Here is a 19,225-nt window from a genome sequence, read left to right as displayed (position 1 = left end):
AATTTTTCTTTGAAGAGGGAGGGTGCAGGGGAGAAAAATCGAGAAGGGGAGAGAGGAACTGGGATGGAGAAAAGCTATTTTTTAATACAACTTTTCTGGGAAGCTCTGGTACGTCTGATCTGACATCACACACTTCAAATAAAGCGGCCGGGAAACAAGGCCAGGAATGTGTTTTGTTTTGAACGGGGAGACGGGAGGGTAGAGGAAACATCTGACCATCAGGTGGGTTGTGGGTGTTTATAATCTGAATCCAACAGGACAGATCTCAACACTGTGTAAAGGGGCCTTTTTTGGCACACTGTGACACTTTTGAAGGGGGGAGGTTTTGACCAACACAGACAGTGAGGGTACAGGGGGGGAGGTTTTGACCAACACAGACAGTGAGGGTACAGGGGGGGAGGTTTTGACCTACACAGACAGTGAGGGTACAGGGGGGGGAGGTTTTGACCAACACAGACAGTGAGGGTACAGGGGGGGAGGTTTTGACCAACACAGACAGTGAGGGTACAGGGGGGAGGTTTTGACCTACACAGACAGTGAGGGTACAGGGGGGAGGTTTTGACCAACACAGACAGTGAGGGTACAGGGGGCAGGTTTTGACCAACACAGACAGTGAGGGTACAGGGGGGAGGTTTTGACCAACACAGACAGTGAGGGTACAGGGGGGAGGTTTTGACCAACACAGACAGTGAGGGTACAGGGGGGAGGTTTTGACCTACACAGACAGTGAGGGTACAGGGGGCAGGTTTTGACCAACACAGACAGTGAGGGTACAGGGGGGGAGGTTTTGACCAACACAGACAGTGAGGGTACAGGGGGGGGAGGTTTTGACCAACACAGACAGTGAGAGGGTACAGGGGGGGAGGTTTTGACCAACACAGACAGTGAGAGGGTACAGGGGGGGAGGTCTTGACCAACACAGACAGTGAGAGGGTACAGGGGGGGAGGTCTTTGACCAACACAGACAGTGAGGGTACAGGGGGGGGGAGGTTTTGACCAACACAGACAGTGAGTAATGTGTAGATGCCCTTTATTTGAGGTGAGAATTTAGAGCATGGTGCCAGTGGGACAGCAGCAGACTGGGGTTAGAGGTCACTAAGCCTAGCCACATGCTGCATGTTAGGACCAGGGAAAGGTACTGAGGAGATTTAAAGTCTGATTTGGAGCCTCTTCTCATACTTTAGAAAAACATATTTTATTCATTCTTATTAGCAGACGCTCTCCAGAGCGTACGTATAGCATCTTTTTTTTTCGGAAAAATGCTCTACCAATGAGTACAACTGAGCTTTCTGTCTTCCCTTACATCCTCGAGGGGGCGAAGAAGAGGGTGAGATGGGTAGGAGAGAAGGGATGAGAGTCTCTCTGAGCTGCTTATTTTTCTGACACAAATCAATATGCAGGTGTCAGCAAAGATTAATATTGGAGAATGTGTTAATAAAGAATCATTACTCCCTGACAGCTGACTGTCCTCAGCCCGGCCCGGCTTAACACATTACTGATACGGAAGTTATGTGTCACTCTCATAGTTAGTTACAGTATCTCTTATCACACTGTAGGTACGCCCCACTGAGAAAGGCAAACACCTCCAATAAACTTCAGAAAAGATAGAGACAAGGAAGAAAGGAGGTCTAGACTGATAAAATTGGGATGGAATGTAATGCTTATCTCTTTCTGGCAGGGGAGAGGGAGGGAGGGAGGGAGGGATAGGGGAAAAAGAGAAGCGGAGGAGAGAGGGAGGGGGGTTGGAGACTAACATAGATCCCCCTAATCCCATAGAGTCACTCAGAGGTTCAAACAGTTGAGTTTTGAGTTCAGTTGATATTGACTTTTGTGTTTTAGTTACAGTCAGGGTTGGGGTCAATTCCATTTCCAGTTCATTCAGAAAGTAAACCAAATTCCAAATGTTCCTCATTAAAAAGCATTGAGGAGAATTGGTATTAGAATGTCAGTGTACTTCCTGAATTGACTGGAATTTTAAATGGAATTGACCCCAACCTTGGATACAGTTGAGTTTTTGGTTTTGTGTTGACTTCTATGACTTTTGTGTTCGTCATCTTCAGACATCAGTCTTCACACAGGTCTGAGATCTCCCCTTTAACCTGAAGTCTGATTTCAATGAACACCCTTTTTTATTTGAAGAGGTTATATAAAGGCTGTCTGTATGGTGTTGTCACTGTTGCCATGTAATTCATGTCTGATCTTTTTAGTTATAAAGGCTACAGTTGTCTGAAATGGCACCATTACCCATAGTGCACTAATTTGACTAAAGTAGTTTCATAAACAGGGTTTTCAGATGCATTCTATATGTACTTTTCCTGTGTGGTGTGAACACCGTTGCCATGGTAACTGGTGTTTTTTCTTTTTTTACCTCTGACCCCTGCCCTGTTGACCCCGTACAGCCGGCGGTGCTGGACAATCTTCTGACCTCTATGAAGTTTGTCCTCCACGGGATGGGCATTCTCCGGATCAACCTGACTAACAGCAAGAACAAGGTTAGAGAGGGAGATGGAGTGTCTGTCCGTCTGTCTGTCCGTCTCTCTCTTGTCTATTGCTCTCACTGACTCTCTCACTGTATCTGTCCGTCTGTCCATATGACTTACTTTCTCTGTCTGTTTCTCTCTCTTGCTCTCTTTGCCTCCACCTCATAGAAACACTACTTCACTTGATGGCTTTAGCGTGTCTGTGATTTGTCCAGACGGACACTAGAGGGCAGCATGCCTATAGCAGACAGCAGTGTCTGTCACACACAGAAGGCTGGCGGGTCTCAGTGGTCTGATTGGCTGCTGCTGCTCTCCATGTTTACTCAGCCCTGACCCATTAGTCTGCTGGCAGCTCAGGACATTCCCCACACACACACACACACACACACACACACACACACACAGATACTTGCACAGACACAGACACACACACACACACGGAGATACGGACGCAGATACACATGCACAAACACATCTCTCTAGTTTTATTTTGTGTTAGAATGTCATAGTTCAAATAGGCATCAATAATAACCAGTTAAGTGGATGAGTTGTAGTGTAATTGCTTTGTAATGACATGGTACAGGGGTCTGATCGGGAGAAGGTGTGTGCGTGCGTGAGAGATTGGGTGGGAGGTGTTACTGTCAGGTTCCATTCAATTTGAATAACTTTATTGCCAAAGGTAACAGAGCTCAAAGCATCACCACCCACACTGAGTCTGACGGCTCATAACTAGAGCTGTGAAACTGTGATGAATTCTGTTTTTATGGCCGAGGTCACTCGTTTCTACTGCTAACCTTGTTATTCGTGCTGTGGGAGAGAGTTTGGCGTCTGCAGTGTGTGTAGCTTCATGTCCACTCAGTACTGTGTCATGTAAGCTGTATGACCATGATACCGTCTTTGTTCTCACCCCCCCCCAGGTGCACGCCCACTCTGTGTTGTCCTGTGGGAGGTGTTTTGATGAGGATCAGGTGCTGTTTCCTTTCATTGGCCACGCCCTTTCCTGTCTGTGGGCTGACCAGGGGGTCCGAGAGGCCGCAGCCAGGGGTTACGAGTTTGAACTCAACGACTCTGCCCTGTAGTGAGTAAACTAATAACATGTCTTACCTGTTAAAACACACTGCCAGGGTGAATACTGACCTGACGCACGTCTTACCTGTTAAAACACACTGCCAGGGTGAACACTACTGACCTGACCCACGTCTTACCTGTTAAAACACACTGCCAGGGTGAATACTGACCTGACACATGTCTTACCTGAACACACCTGCACTGTACACCTGTACAACTCACCTATATTTTCAATCTTTCTCTCTTCCTCGATTTCTTTCTCTCTCTGTGTTTCTCCTATTCTCACACACTTGACTGTGGTTGAATCAGCATATGTTAAAGAGAGATCCAGGGGTCTAATTATCTGAGTGTGGAGGCCTGCTGTCCTGTGATTAGCCTTGTGGTGTGTCACTGACAATCCACCCACATACACACACTGTCACAAAGAATCAACCATGATCACCCTGAGATCGAGACAAAGGAGAAAATACTTATTAAGAGAGAGAGAAGAGGTGGTCATTATGGACAAATCTGTGTGACGGAGGTGAGTCTGAAGTATAGAGGGAGAAAGAGGGAAAATGAACAGAGAGAAGGCTGAACCAACCAGCCCAGCAGGAGGCTGTCATCTCTCCTCCTCTCCCCCAGCATGAGGCCTCTGTTCTGGCTTTATCTACAGCGACAGGTCCCCTGGAGACCCACTGAGCACTAGCCGGACACCACAGCCTGGGAAATACACCTCGCACAAAGTCACGCAGACACACATACACAAATGCTTGCAGACACAGAAACGCACACACACACAGAATGGAGGCTTTGCCGCATCAAAGTGATGGTGACATTCTAGCCCAGTCATTCCCTATCAGCTACTTGGGCTGTAACACACCCTGCAACCATCTGACACACACACACCAGTATAATCCATCTGTTAGATAAACCATAGCCTCAGAGTACCAATATTATTATGTAAAGCTATAACTCGATCTAAAACCCATTAATCCACTAGTATGAATATTCAGTATGGAGATTAGTATTGTAGCATCTCCTGGGGGTTAGCTTATCACTGCATTCCACACCTGACAGCGGTGCTTCATTTGTAAATTGGGAGGTGACGGAACAAAAAGTGAGCGTGAGAGGGGGGTGAGCTGGGGAGTTCTTAGGTACCAGAATGCCTGAGAAAAAACAACACCTTTTATAATAAATCCTTGCATGCATATCATCACATCTGCGTAGTGGCATAGAGCAGTAGAGTAGAGGCACTTACAGAAGTTGCACACACTGGGAACATGTTTAGTTGTTGAGGGTCCAGGAAAAGTCTTGCCTTTTATAAACTCATTTCATGTAATTATACGTCATTTTACATGACTGTAGACTTTGGTAGAATCTTTTTATTATAATTTTTTTAACACCACACAAATAATTGAAATGGCAGGCTACTTTGACACTGACAAACTGAGAATCAAAAATCAATAAAAAATGGACCTTGTATTGAATCCATCAATAGTCCAGGCCTAGGTGTTTGGAAACACAATGTGAGGAGGAAATTATAGTCCTAAAACTGCTTTCCAGTTTCACTGACTCACCTATGCGCTTGTGCCAAAAGCCTCTCTCTCTCTCTTTTGTAAAACAGTATTTGGAAGTTGATCAAATGTTTTGTCAGCCTACAGCATAGAGTCTTCTATTTTCAGGAGGAGACATTTGCTTTCCTACCTGTGTTTTCCTGCGATTGTATTTGAAATAATGTCTGCATGCTGTTTTTTCACAGACAGATTTGTCGCTCATTCCAGACTGTAGGCTATTCCTTGTTACATTTACATTTTAGTCATTTAGCAGATGCTCTTATCCAGAGCGACTTACAGTAGTGAATGCATACATTTCATACCATGCATTTTTTGTGTGTTTTTTTTTTGTACTGGCCCCCCGTGGGAATCGAACCCACAACCACATGGAAGACACTGTTATTGGGCTACAATCCACAGCTAAGCAATTTTTTTGAAGATGCTATTGATCCTCTGTGGCTAAATGATAGGCCTTCTCATGGTGTAGTAGGACATTCTGAATGGTTTCATTTCTTTCTGAACAGACAGCAATAATTCTGTAATTTTGGCAAATGTATTTACATTTATCAAGGGTGCTGCAGCCCTTCCAGAACCTTATGATTCTATAAGGAAATAAATGATGAAGTGCAATGCTGGAGAGAGGAGTTGCAGGCTCATGTCTATCAGAGCAGAGAGAGGGAGAGAGAACATACGCGCTTCTCACACAGCCACGGCCACGCGTTGGTCTCAAACATGGGTTACAATGTTGCACAAACCATAAACCTGGGCCGACCCGAATCAACTCTTAGAAATATTAGGCCCGGGCTGAAAATCTACTTTTTCACATGACGTTTTTTTGTGGGGGCAGGAGAATTAACGAAGAGGCAACTCGAATGAACTTTGATCGCTTTTATTATAATTTTGAAATAATTATTTTTCATGCTTCGAGAGGTACCGGAATCAAACAGTCCAAAACGGAGAGGATCCGGCTTAAATGAAGCACAGCCTGACAGGCATACTGTATGCCTCTCTGTCTGTGTCTCTCTATCTCTCTTTCTCTAGCTTTTGAAATGACCTTTTCAGATATACAATGTTTAGATCAAATAATCTAATCTTTGTCTTTCTCATCCTCCTCCTGTAGTTTCTTTGAGAACATGGGTCGTATCATCTCTCCAGACCTCGTTCCCACGGAAACGGATGTCCTGAGGGTCAGACTGAGGACCACCGGGGTCATAGAGACACAGTTCAAAGTCAAACACCTGCTCTTCAGGTAAATAATACTATTGTGTGTCTTCTCTTGTTGTTGTTGAAAATATAACTTTCCCAAAACACGAAGGCCTACTATCAGGGCTCTAAATTTGAAAGGAATTAATTGGTAGCACTGGTGCTCCCAACTTAAAAATGTTAGGAGCACCACATTAAATTTAGGTGCACCAGAAAATGTTTTTCCAATTGATTCAGCCTATATTGGGCCTGTATGAATTCTAGTTTCGTTTGAAGCACATGTTGTGCCCTAGAAACTAACATGTAACACTTCAAAGACATGCGTTTATTATAAAAGCTAAAATGTTGATATGAATACCTGTCATTGAAATTAGTCATTAGTGTAATATTAAGTTTTTACATTGTGTAAAAGCTCCATTGTCCTATTGAGATATATTACATTGTAAATTGTACACTGTCTCTTTAAAAGCGTTGTGCGTTGACCACATGCAAGAGATCTGTCATTTATTAATTCATTAATTGCTATGGTTATTGAAGCTATCCCTTTTCCTTTCTTTTTGCGCCCCCAACTCTGGATATCAGTGGAGGCTGGTGGGAGGCGCTATAGGAGGATGGGCTCATTGTAATGGCTGGAATGGAACAGAGTCAAACATGTGGTTTCCGTATGCTTGATGTGTTTGATACCGTTCCATTTATTCCATTACAACGAGCCCGTTCTCCTATAGCTCCTCCCACCAGCCTCCACTGTTGGATAATACTGGTCAAGTTACCAGGTTGTTAGCTAGCTAGCCAATGAGGTAACATGACTGAACAAAGTGTGACCAAGTGGTTAACAACGCACAAGTAGTTTTAGAACGGCCCACGACACAATGCTCCCAAAATAAAACTTGTGGTCACGCAGCAAAATATTTAGTCGCATATTCCAACCAAATTGGTCTTTAGAGCCCCGCCGACTATTGTTTTCAGGTAAACTTTAAGTACGAGGTTTTAACTTAAAAGTGATCAAAAATACCTATGACAGGTGCTTGTATCTTTTCATCTTTGGGACCATGTCACGTTATCACACACATATATACACACACACTCATTTTGTCATAGAGACTTATCTCTAACCGCCAATTTGGCTAGTGCCAATCAGACAAACTTATATCTGATTCGTCTGTGATTGAGTCAGCAGGAAGTCAATATGTCAATACCCTAACAGGCCTTATCAACACACAGTGCACTAGAGTCTGATAGCCGGGCACGCGTATACATACGGACGGACACACACACAAACAAACATAGTAGGGATGTGACAAATGGAGAAAAAAAATGTTAACGTTTAAACTGCCACTTTTTTTAATCGGCTTCCATTAAAACAATAAGAACAATTTATAAAATTCCATGTGAATTCACAATGCAGCTGCCAGCAGCAGGTTGGGTCTCATGGTGCGTCCCTTTCAGATGGTAGTGCAGCGGTACTACCATTACTGTACCTCAATTCCACTTTACTAAATGTGCATTTCCTTCTCATTTAACTTCTCAAAGTTTAGCGATACAGGACTTCACTGCTGTCGCTTGCCTTTCTCTGCCATTTTTCCAACTGTTAACCTCTTGGGGCTAGGTGGGACGCTAGCGTGCCACCCGTGGTGCACTCCATCAACAGCAGGTGCATTTCAAGAGCGGCAAATTTGAATCCAAATAAATGTCAAAATTCTAATTTTTCAAAAATACAAATATTTTACACCATTTGAAAGATAAACATCTCCTTAATCTAACCACGTTTTACGATTTCAAAAAGGTTTTACGGCGAAAGCATACATTTAGAGTATGTTAGGACAGTACATTTACAAGAGTTGTGTGTAATGTTTTGTCAAGTCAAAGACAGGGTCACCAAAACCATAAAACCAGCTAAAATGATGCACTAACCTTTTACAATCTCCATCAGATGACACTCCTAGGACATTATGTTAGACAATGCATGCATTTTTAGTTCTATCAAGTTCATATTTATATCCAAAAACAGCGTTTTACTATGGCATTGATGTTGAGGAAATCGTTTCCCTCCAATAACCGGCAGTCAAGTCAGCGTAACAAATTAAATAATTAAAATTAGAAAACATTGGTATTATATTATCATTTAAAGAATTATAGATTTACATCTCTTGAACGCAATCAACTTGCCAGATTTAAAAATAACCTTACTGGGAAATCACACTTTGCAATAATCTGAGCACTGCGCCCAGAAAAATACGCGTTGCGATACAGACTAGACGTCATGTTGGGGAGATCTAAAATCGAAAATACTATGTAAATAATCCATTACCTTTGATTCTCTTCATCAGATGTCACTTCCAGGTATCACAGGTCCATAACGAATGTAGTTTTGTTCAAAAAAGCTCATCATTTATGTCCAAAAATCTCCGTCTCGTTAGCACATGATGTAAGCCAGCCGGACTTCTCGTCATGAACGAGGGGAAAAAATATAACGTATTGGAACGAGGGTACCCAACATGAACTCGCGCGCCAGGTGTCTAATGGGACATCATCGTTCCATGGCTCTTGTTCGGTCAGATCTCCCTCCAGAAGACTCAAAACACTTTGTAAAGGCTGGTGACATCTAGTGGAAGCAATAGGAAGTGCCAAAATATTCCTCAGCCCCTGTGTTTTTCAATGGGATAGGTTTAAAGTCAATACAACACATCAGGTATCCACTTCCTGTCAGAAAATGTCTCAGGGTTTTGCCTGCCAAATGAGTTCTGTTATACTCACAGACACCATTCAAACAGTTTTGGAAACTTTAGAGTGTTTTCTATCCATATATAATAAGTATATGCATATTCTAGTTACTGGGTAGGATTAGTAACCAGATTAAATCGGGTACATTTTTTTTATCCAGACGTGCAAATGCTGCCCCCTAGACCCAACAGGTTAACTGAAACGACGAAGTGGTGGAGAGTCGACTCCAAAAAGAATTGATTACTCGACTCCTAGCACGTCGACTCGGATTTCTGAGTCGGTTTTCTCTTTCTCTTTTCTGAAAGTAGACAGATGGAGACACTTCCAGATTTTAACTCTAAAAAGCTAGCAAATGTATAGGGTCACCTCTAGGGCTGTGGCGGTCACGAAATTTCATCAGCCGGTGATTGACAACCAGATAACTGTTCATCTCACGGTAATTGACCGTTAATTAACATAAACACAGTTAGCATCTCTTGGCTTCCACACAAGCCACTGATGCTGATCTTTGGAAAATCTACATTTTTTAAAAAGTCTAATAAATCCATGTAATATAGCCTACACCTTCACAATAAATCAATTTATTTTAGACAGGTGAAGAAAATGTAGTCTATTTCAGAAGAACAGAATAGCTACTCTGAGTTGTCCTTATGTTAGGTCCTGATCTGACTATGCCATATGGCTGTGGGCTACACTAGTTCATTTAGCAGGTCCTGATCTGACTATGCCATATAGCTGTGGGCTACACTAGTTCATTTAGCAGGTCCTGATCTGACTATGTCATATAGCTGTGGGCTACACTAGTTCATTTAGCAGGTCCTGATCTGACTATGCCATATAGCTGTGGGCTACACTAGTTCATTTAGCAGGTCCTGATCTGACTATGCCATATAGCTGTGGGCTACACTAGTTCATTTAGCAGGTCCTGATCTGACTATGCCATATAGCTGTGGGCTACACTAGTTCATTTAGCAGGTCCTGATCTGACTATGTCATATAGCTGTGGGCTACACTAGTTCATTTAGCAGGTCCTGATCTGACTATGTCATATAGCTGTGGGCTACACTAGTTCATTTAGCAGGTCCTGATCTGACTATGTCATATAGCTGTGGGCTACACTAGTTCATTTAGCAGGTCCTGATCTGACTATGTCATATAGCTGTGGGCTACACTAGTTCATTTAGCAGGTCCTGATCTGACTATGCCATATAGCTGTGGGCTACACTAGTTCATTTAGCAGGTCCTGATCTGACTATGTCATATAGCTGTGGGCTACACTAGTTCATTTAGCAGACAACATTTGCTTACAATTCCGTGGCATTATTTTATTGTGTGAAGAATACAATTGAACAAAGTTGAATAAAATAGTACGAACGATTTGAGGGAGTGCGCACAAGCGGCTATTCTGTGAGCGGTTAACAAAGAAATGGGTATACTCCTATATGCTTAATTTAGAGTTATTCATGTAACTTTAGTTGCTCTACAAACGTTGGGCTGTATGTTTAGATGTTTAATACATTCGAATGCGTTGATGCGACTCTAATGATGATTGTAAAAAGTATCTTGAAAGGTCTGAGTTCTGCTTAGTGTTTTCCCCAGGCTGTACACACCACATCAGTCATTCAGTCACAAGTTGACAAGCACTCGATAATGCCTACAATTTCACGGCCGCGTCCCCTTCGTTTGGCCGGAATACCCCCTATAAAAAAGTGAAGACAGACACATCGTGGACGCAACTGCATGCGTCCATATCCAATTCCAAGGTACATATTGAAGATATTGGAAGAACTGTCCACATTTATTTTCGGCAGCAGACAAGATGAGTAGGCCTAACGAACAGCAAAAGCATTAGCCTACATTAATCTACTATCCCCCATAGTACAAAAGTTGATCTATCCTGTGCAAGAAATAAATATTCCAAACATAGTTGTGGGATGCGATAGATCCCAAATGAATACAACCGCTAGCATCAAAAAAACACTTTTTTACGCAATGTGGCTGACGCAACAGATCAGAACGTTGATAAACTATTAGGCTATTTCTTCCAATGATAAGCGCAGCAATGTGCACATGGTAGTAGGCTATAAGCGCAAATGTTCCATTAGCGGAAAACACCATTATCAAAAGTGACCGCAAATGCAATTATGCATTTAATGCTTTTATTATAAAGGTGCATTTTTATAGTGAAAATGATCTTCCCCAAACTTGAAACTCACGCTCTGCTTATGTATGCCACTTAGGCTCCACATCTGATTAATGTGCTTTGTTTTAAGTTATTTGGCCACTTTAGTTGTGATACAAACCTTATCAAAACATATAGGCCCATGGGCGAGGCTACATGAGGTGTGCAACTATGATTCGAGTTTTAAAAAAGTAATTATTTCTTGTGCTGGGCATCATTCACAAGTGATATGCTAATATTGTCACCCATCAGACTATTCTTGATTTAATCTTGTCTTTACATATACTAAATAATATATGTGTGACATTTTTTATTTATTTAGAATGGACCATTATCATGCACCTGTATTGAAACAGGGGCAGCAGGAAAAATACATGTCATCTATGCACTTAAATAGCGAATGGAGGACGCTTTTCCCCGTGGTTTATTATGCCAGCCAGGTAGGATATACTCCCGTTGTAAATATAAGCAATGTGCTTAATATTAGGAAAGTTGAGAAATAAATATAGTAAGCCCAGCCTATAGAAAGCTGATGGGATCCTCTATTTAGTAGAGACCTTAGTTCTGTGCTGTTTATGGTGATATTGTCTATATACAAGTACCTTAGTTCTGTGCTGTTTATGGTGATATTGTCTATATACAAGTACCTTAGTTCTGTGCTGTTTATGGTGATATTGTCCATATACAAGTACCTTAGTTCTGTGCTGTTTATGGTGATATTGTCTATATACAAGTACCTTAGTTCTGTGCTGTTTATGGTGATATTGTCCATATACAAGTACCTTAGTTCTGTGCTGTTTATGGTGATATTGTCTACATACAAGTACCTTAGTTCTGGACACAGTGTATCATGGTGCTTTAAGGTTAATCACCAATGCTAGATCACTCCTCCATCACTGTTATTTATACGTCATGGTGCAATGGACCTCTCCATCAGGAGGCTAAAGCACTGGGACACCTTTTGTGTTTGATAGGCCAACTCCCTTTGTATCTCTGTTCCTTACTGACCAGATCAGTCACTCAATACAGTCTTTGTTCAGTCGCGGCTGTCCTTGTCTGTTCCTAAGGCCAGAACTGAGTTGGGGAAACAATATTTTCCCATAATGCCCCTTCATCCTGGAACATGCTTCAGAAGATCTTACAGTTAGTGGAGTTGGTGTCCTTGCTGGTTTTTAAGACTCTGATTGACAATGTTTTTGAGAGCTGCAGTTGTTTTGAATCATCAGATGTATTTGTAACTTGTGACACTGTCTTTTGTGTGTATTGTTTTTTGTACCTTTGTATGTACACGCTGCTATTTCCCTGTTTTACCTTCTAGCCAGGTCGCCCTCGCAAAAGAGGTTTCTAACCTCAATGGGTCTTACCTGGTTAAATGAAGGTAAAAATAAACAACCCTTCCAATGGAGCTCCTCTCTCTCTCTCTGAACAACACTTCCAATAGAGCTCCTCTCTCTCTCTCTCTCTGAACAACTCTTCCAATGGAGCTCCTCTCTCTCTCTCTCTCTCTCTCTCTCTCTCTCTCTCTCTCTCTCTCTCTCTCTCTCTCTCTCTCTCTCTCTCTCTCTCTCTCTCTCTCTCTCTCTCTCTCTGAACAACTCTTCCAATGGAGCTCCTCTCTCTCTCTCTGAACAACACTTCCAATAGAGCTTCTCTCTCTCTCTCTCTGAACAACTCTTCCAATGGAGCTCCTCTCTCTTCTCTCTCTCTGAACAACTCTTCCAATGGAGCTCTCTCTCTCTCTCTCTCTGAACAACTCTTCCAATGGAGCTCCTCTCTCTCTCTCTCTCTGAACAACTCTTCCAATGGAGCTCCTCTCTCTCTCTGAACAACACTTCCAATGGAGCTCCTCTCTCTCTCTGAACAACTCTTCCAATGGAGCTCCTCTCTCTCTCTGAACAACTCTTCCAATGGAGCTCCTCTCTCTCTCTCTCTCTCTCTCTCTCTCTGAACAACTCTTCCAATGGAGCTCCTCTCTCTCTCTCAACAACTCTTCCAATGGAGCTCTCTCTCTCTCTCTAAACAACTCTTCCAGTGGAGCTCCCTCTCTCTCTCTCTCTCTCTCTCTAAACAACTCTTCCAATGGAGCTCCTCTCTCTCTCTCTCTCTCTCTAAACAACTCTTCCAATGGAGCTCCTCTCTCTCTCTCTAAACAACTCTTCCAATGGAGCTCCTCTCTCTCTCTCTAAACAACTCTTCCAATGGAGCTCCTCTCTCTCTCTCTCTCTCTAAACAACTCTTCCAATGGAGCTCCTCTCTCTAAACAACTCTTCCAATGGAGCTCCTCTCTCTAAACAACTCTTCCAATGGAGCTCCTCTCTCTAAACAACTCTTCCAATGGAGCTCCTCTCTCTAAACAACTCTTCCAATGGAGCTCCTCCTCTCTCTAAACAACTCTTCCAATGGAGCTCCCTCTCTCTAAACAACTCTTCCAATGGAGCTCCTCTCTCTCTCTAAACAACTCTTCCAATGGAGCTCCTCTCTCTAAACAACTCTTCCAATGGAGCCTCTCTCTCTAAACAACTCTTCCAATGGAGCTCCTCTCTCTAAACAACTCTTCCAATGGAGCTCCTCTCTCTCTCTCTCTCTAAACAACTCTTCCAATGGAGCTCCTCTCTCTCTCTCTCTAAACAACTCTTCCAATGGAGCTCCTCTCTCTCTCTCTCAAAAAACTCTTCCAATGGAGCTCCTCTCTCTCTCTCTCTAAACAACTCTTCCAATGGAGCTCCTCTCTCTCTCTCTCTCTCTCTCTAAACAACTCTTCCAATGGAGCTCCTCTCTCTCTCTCTCTCTCTAAACAACTCTTCCAATGGAGCTACCAGAGTAGTGTACCCTATAGGGAATAGGGTGTCATTTGGGATGTAACCCACACTCTAGTCTTCTACACCTGCTCTGTAAAATTCACTTCCTCTGAATTATAATAACTAACAATATTACCTCTGCATTTCATATGAATTATGAAAACGTAACAATATTACCTCTGTATTTAAAATGATAAACCATATTACCTGGGCTGTGGCGAGAGGCTTTTCATAAGGTGCCTCTGTTTTGCATCTAAACATTGTCACACTGCGTTGTGGGAACTGCATGTCAATATGACAAAGACAGACCCTTTTACCTCTGTGTGTGTGTGTGTGTGTGTGTGTGTGTGTGTGTGTGTGTGTGTGGTGTGTGTGTGTGTGTGTGTGTGCTTCACAAATTGGCAGAATATCTGTGTGATGGCCTTTGTCTAGGAGCAATACAATAGTTGATTTGGGTTACCAGAATCAACACCACACCACACACACGCACATACAATCAGCATGTAGGGTCATGGACACATGAAATTGAAAGCTGTCAATCAAACTGCACTATAGATGCTTTTATTGACAAAAATTACCCATCACATAAAACACACACTCTCTCTCACACACACACACGCACCCCACTCTAGTCGTAAATCTCTGTGGATGGGGACCGAGTCCCCCGTTTTCAATTTCCTCAAAGACAATAGCCCTCAGCACAACACAACGCGGCAGGACGGACAGACGGGGAAAAGGTCAAATCTCTCCAAAGAAAATGATTTTTTTTGTCCATTTCACCTTTTCTAAACAAGATAGATACTGAAGTGGAGGTATCTGTTATACACACTTACTGAGAGAGGGGAGAGAGAATGGCAGAAAAAACATATCTTGTAACATTCATGAGATGAGACTTTTCTTGTGTGTATTTCACATTTCACTTCGATTTATGTTTTCAAACACACTAAATTATGAATCACGCCAAGTGTTCATTATTTGAATAATTGAAACGTAAACATTGGACCAGGGATGTTGCACCTCGTTTCTGGGCAGAGGCTCATCCTGATCTTTATATAGTGTGCTTTGTAATGTTCCACAGTGTTTAGACGTCTCAGTACATACTAGTCTCTGTAGTAGTCTACCTGTCAGCCCCATAGGTGTGTGTGCGTCATCTAGATGTCAAATAAAAAGTATTTTGAATGATTGCTGGATGACAGGAAGTGGTTTCTGTTTGGTCGGAGGGTCAGTCTCTTTCTTGAGCTCTCGTTTTCCTCCTTTCTGGTCTCTCCTCCTCCACTCCTCTTCTCTTCTTACACACATGGTTTGCTTTTGTTTTCCTGTCACGTTGACTACTGCTAAATCCCACAGCCATCGTGTGTTTGTGTGCACTGCGGGGGTAGGTTAAATGGTAGAGCACTAAAAGGACCAGTGGATGAATGGGTGTGTAAGGCCTTTGTTGTCACCCATTGTCTGCCTCTCTATCGAAAAGACAACAGTTTATCACAGGCTTTTTATGATCCATAGTTGTTGACGGGGTGTTTGCGCTGTGGGCGGAGCTGTAGTACCTGATTAGGTAAAAGGAGGAGAGGGAGGCTTCATTATAATATCTGTCATTCTCTATTCTCTCTAAAGTATGTGGTGAGGGACCCAGAGAAAGATAGGGATGGAGAGATTTATTCCTGAACCACACACACACACACACACACACACACACACACACACACACACACACACACACACTCTTCCTCAGTCAAGGTCAACGTAGGTCGCAGTTCGTTAGCTAACCCCTAATTAACTATGTAATGAAAGACCGAATGGAACACTCGTTTAATCCTCCAATCACATCGTCTCCGTCTACCAGCCCTCGCCACCCAGATGTCACGGGCCAGTTTAGTGCACACACAGCCTGCTTCCCATTGACCTGTGACCCCCCCTCATTCTGCCTCTAGAGAGATGAGACACCATCCCAAGTGGCACCCTATTCAGGTCCCATAGGGTTTTGGTGAAAAGTAGTGTACTATATAGGGAATAGGGCGCTATGGGGACGCGGCCTCTCTCCATTTCACCTCGTCTTCATCAGAGCATCAGATAATTTACCAATACTGATGAATGAACAAGGAATTTACAAGTTAAGTGGGGGGGAGATGAGAAAGAGAAAAGAGGGTGGGGGGAGAGGGAAAAGAGGGTGGGGGTGGGGGGGCTTTGGGGAAAGAGAAAAGAGGGTGGGGGGAGGGGGAAAGAGAAAAGAGGGTGGGGGAGAGGGAAAAGAGGGTGGGGGAGAGGGAAAAGAGGGTGGGGGTGGGGGGGCTTAGGGGAAAGTGAAAAGAGGGTGGGGGAGGGGGAAAGAGAAAAGAGGGTGGGGGGAGAGGGAAAAGAGGGTGGGGGAGAGGGAAAAGAGGGTGGGGGGCTTAGGGGAAAGAGAAAAGAGGGTGGGGGGAAAGAGAAAAGAGGGTATCGGCTAGCATCATTAGTTCATATTGCGATTTTGAGATGTGGTTCAAATTTGTAAAAAAAGAAAAAGGGACATTTGTAATTTGAGAATTTATAAAGATCAAAACAGAGAATGAAAGAACTAAAAGAACGAGAGAGAACAAACGACAGGAAGGACAGAAATAAAGAATCCAATATAATAGGGACAGGTCTGTATGATATATCCTACCTTTCAGATCACTGCCATACATAGGGCCCTATTGGCATTCCATACATGGGGCCCTATTGGCTCTGGTCAAACGTAGTGCACTATATAGGAAATGGGGGTGTCATTTGGGATGCAGAATGCATCTCACTATTGGTCTATTGCCTTGGACTTATTTACTTCAGATAAAACCCTCAAAACACATCAAGAGAAATAAACTAAGTCCAGTTAGCTACAGACCAATATCCAGATGACCTGCTGCTCAAATGTTATAGATGTGGCTGGATGATATTATATACCACACACACACACACACACACACACACACACACACACACTGTGATAACACTAGCTGAACAGATGGAGCAAGCTGATAGGCAAGGTTGTGTACGAATAATACCACCAAATAAATAGTATGCGAAAAACAAAAGTTTTAGTATGTGACATTTTTGTAAATTGTATTCTGAATGCATCATCTAGTGCGCCATTGCGTTAACCCCTGCCATTCGCTCATTTTGGTACAGCCTGTCAATTTATCTGATTATCAGCTGATTTCACACCATATTAGCACCAGACCTCCAAGGTGTTGGGGTTTTAGTGTAGAATCTTCAGAGACAAACTCACTAATACTCAACATGGACTGTAGCATGTCAAGTTAATTGCAAATTAATAATTGTTATGGTTTATTGCAAGTAAAAAGTGATATTTTAACCGTATTCATTGCAGTTGAATGTGACAGTGTTCAACCGTTAGCCCCTGGACCTTTTAGGAGGGGAGAAGAAAAGAGACTGGCATCGCTAAATCCCAAATGAGATCCCTTTTTGTTTTAATGACATTGGCTTACGCTAAAATACTACAGAGGTTTCCATCATCTCTGGCTTATTCTAAGCCCTCTGGTCGTGTCCCAAATCACACTCTATTCCCCATGTAGTGCACTACTTCAACCAGAGCCCCGTGGGCCCTGATCAAAAAGACTGCTCTAAATCGGGAATAGTGTGCCAATTGGGACGCAAGCTCTCTGTGGACCTCGAGGGGCTTCACGGAGGACCCAGGTGTTCCTGAAGGACCCAACAGACGGTTCCCTCAATCTGAGTAAATTAATTAACTTACTAATTGTCTTTAGCTAATTGATAAACACACACACACACACACACACACACACACACACACACACACACACACACACACACACAATCTAAATAGTAGCAGGTGTCCTATTTGAACCTATGCTGTGACCCTCCTGCTGACAGCTGTCATTATCACATGGATCTAAAACACTCTAAACACATTGGCCAAACCACGACCACACTAATAACCTGTTTCACCCGCTGCCCATTTTCTCTACGCCACATAATCAATGACTCTGTGTTCCATCTAATGTACAGATTTCTCCCTCTTTAAAAACTCATTCTCTCCCCCTTCCCCCTCTCTAGGATGTATGATGTGGGGGGTCAGAGGACAGAGAGGAGGAAGTGGATTGGTTGTTTTGAGGACGTCAGGGCCGTGGTATTTGTTGTTTCTCTCAGTGGATACGACATGACTCTAGTAGAGGATCCATGTATGGTGAGACACTCCATTGTTAACCCTACATCTGTACACGTCATTTTCCTGATGAACAGAACACTATTACATATTACTATATTACTAATGTTACTGTTATATCTAATGATTTCCCCTCTTTCAGAACCGCCTACAGGAGAGTCTGAAACTCTTCTCTTCCATCTGCAACAACATCTTCTTCAAGAGTACCTCAATGGTAAGAGACAGTCTATATACTGTAGGGCCTCAATGGTAAGAGACAGTCTAGATACTGTAGGGCCTCAATGGTAAGAGACAGTCTCTATACTGTAGGGCCTCAATGGTAAGAGACAGTCTAGATACTGTAGGGCCTCAATGGTAAGAGACAGTCTAGATACTGTAGGGCCTCAATGGTAAGAGACAGTCTAGATACTGTAGGGCCTCAATGGTTAGAGACAGTCTCTATACTGTAGGGCCTCAATGGTAAGAGACAGTCTCTATACTGTAGGGCCTCAATGGTTAGAGACAGTCTAGATACTGTAGGGCCTCAATGGTAAGAGACAGTCTCTATACTGTAGGGCCTCAATGGTAAGAGACAGTCTCTATACTGTAGGGCCTCAATGGTAAGAGACAGTGTATATACTGTAGGGCCTCAATGGTAAGAGACAGTCTAGATACTGTGTGACCTCAATGGTAAGAGACAGTCTCTATACTGTGTGACCTCAATGGTAAGAGACAGTCTATATACTGTAGGGCCTCAATGGTAAGAGACAGTCTAGATACTGTAGGGCCTCAATGGTTAGAGACAGTCTAGATACTGTAGGACCTCAATGGTAAGAGACTGTCTAGATACTGTAGGACCTCAATGGTAAGAGACAGTCTAGATACTGTAGGACCTCAATGGTAAGAGACAGTCTAGATACTGTAGGACCTCAATGGTAAGAGACAGTCTATATACTGTGTGACCTCAATGGTAAGAGACTGTCTAGATACTGTAGGACCTCAATGGTAAGAGACAGTCTCTATACCGGGGTACCTCAGTGGTAACAGACGGTCTCTCTCCATGTACACGCTGGAATTAGAATGGACAGGAGTGAATGAGAGCG

At 43.1% G+C, this 19,225-nt stretch overlaps 1 protein-coding gene across 2 annotated transcripts in view; it reads left to right on the top strand.

Annotated features, from left to right (window-relative positions):
• Positions 1–19,225, top strand: part of LOC106591866 (guanine nucleotide-binding protein G(o) subunit alpha) — a 33,066-nt gene that overhangs the window by 10,305 nt on the left and 3,536 nt on the right. For both annotated transcript variants that reach the window (XM_045690868.1, XM_045690867.1), the window contains exons 3-7: positions 2,400–2,492; positions 3,398–3,558; positions 6,204–6,332; positions 18,035–18,164; positions 18,286–18,357. In XM_045690868.1, the coding sequence (XP_045546824.1) occupies positions 2,400–2,492; positions 3,398–3,558; positions 6,204–6,332; positions 18,035–18,164; positions 18,286–18,357 (585 nt within the window). The remainder of the gene's footprint in view (positions 1–2,399; positions 2,493–3,397; positions 3,559–6,203; positions 6,333–18,034; positions 18,165–18,285; positions 18,358–19,225) is intronic.

The sequence above is a fragment of the Salmo salar genome, chromosome ssa12 (genome assembly GCF_905237065.1).
Source record: "Salmo salar chromosome ssa12, Ssal_v3.1, whole genome shotgun sequence".
NCBI classification, from domain to species: Eukaryota; Metazoa; Chordata; class Actinopteri; order Salmoniformes; family Salmonidae; genus Salmo; species Salmo salar.
This window is presented reverse-complemented; position numbering and strand designations above follow the sequence as displayed.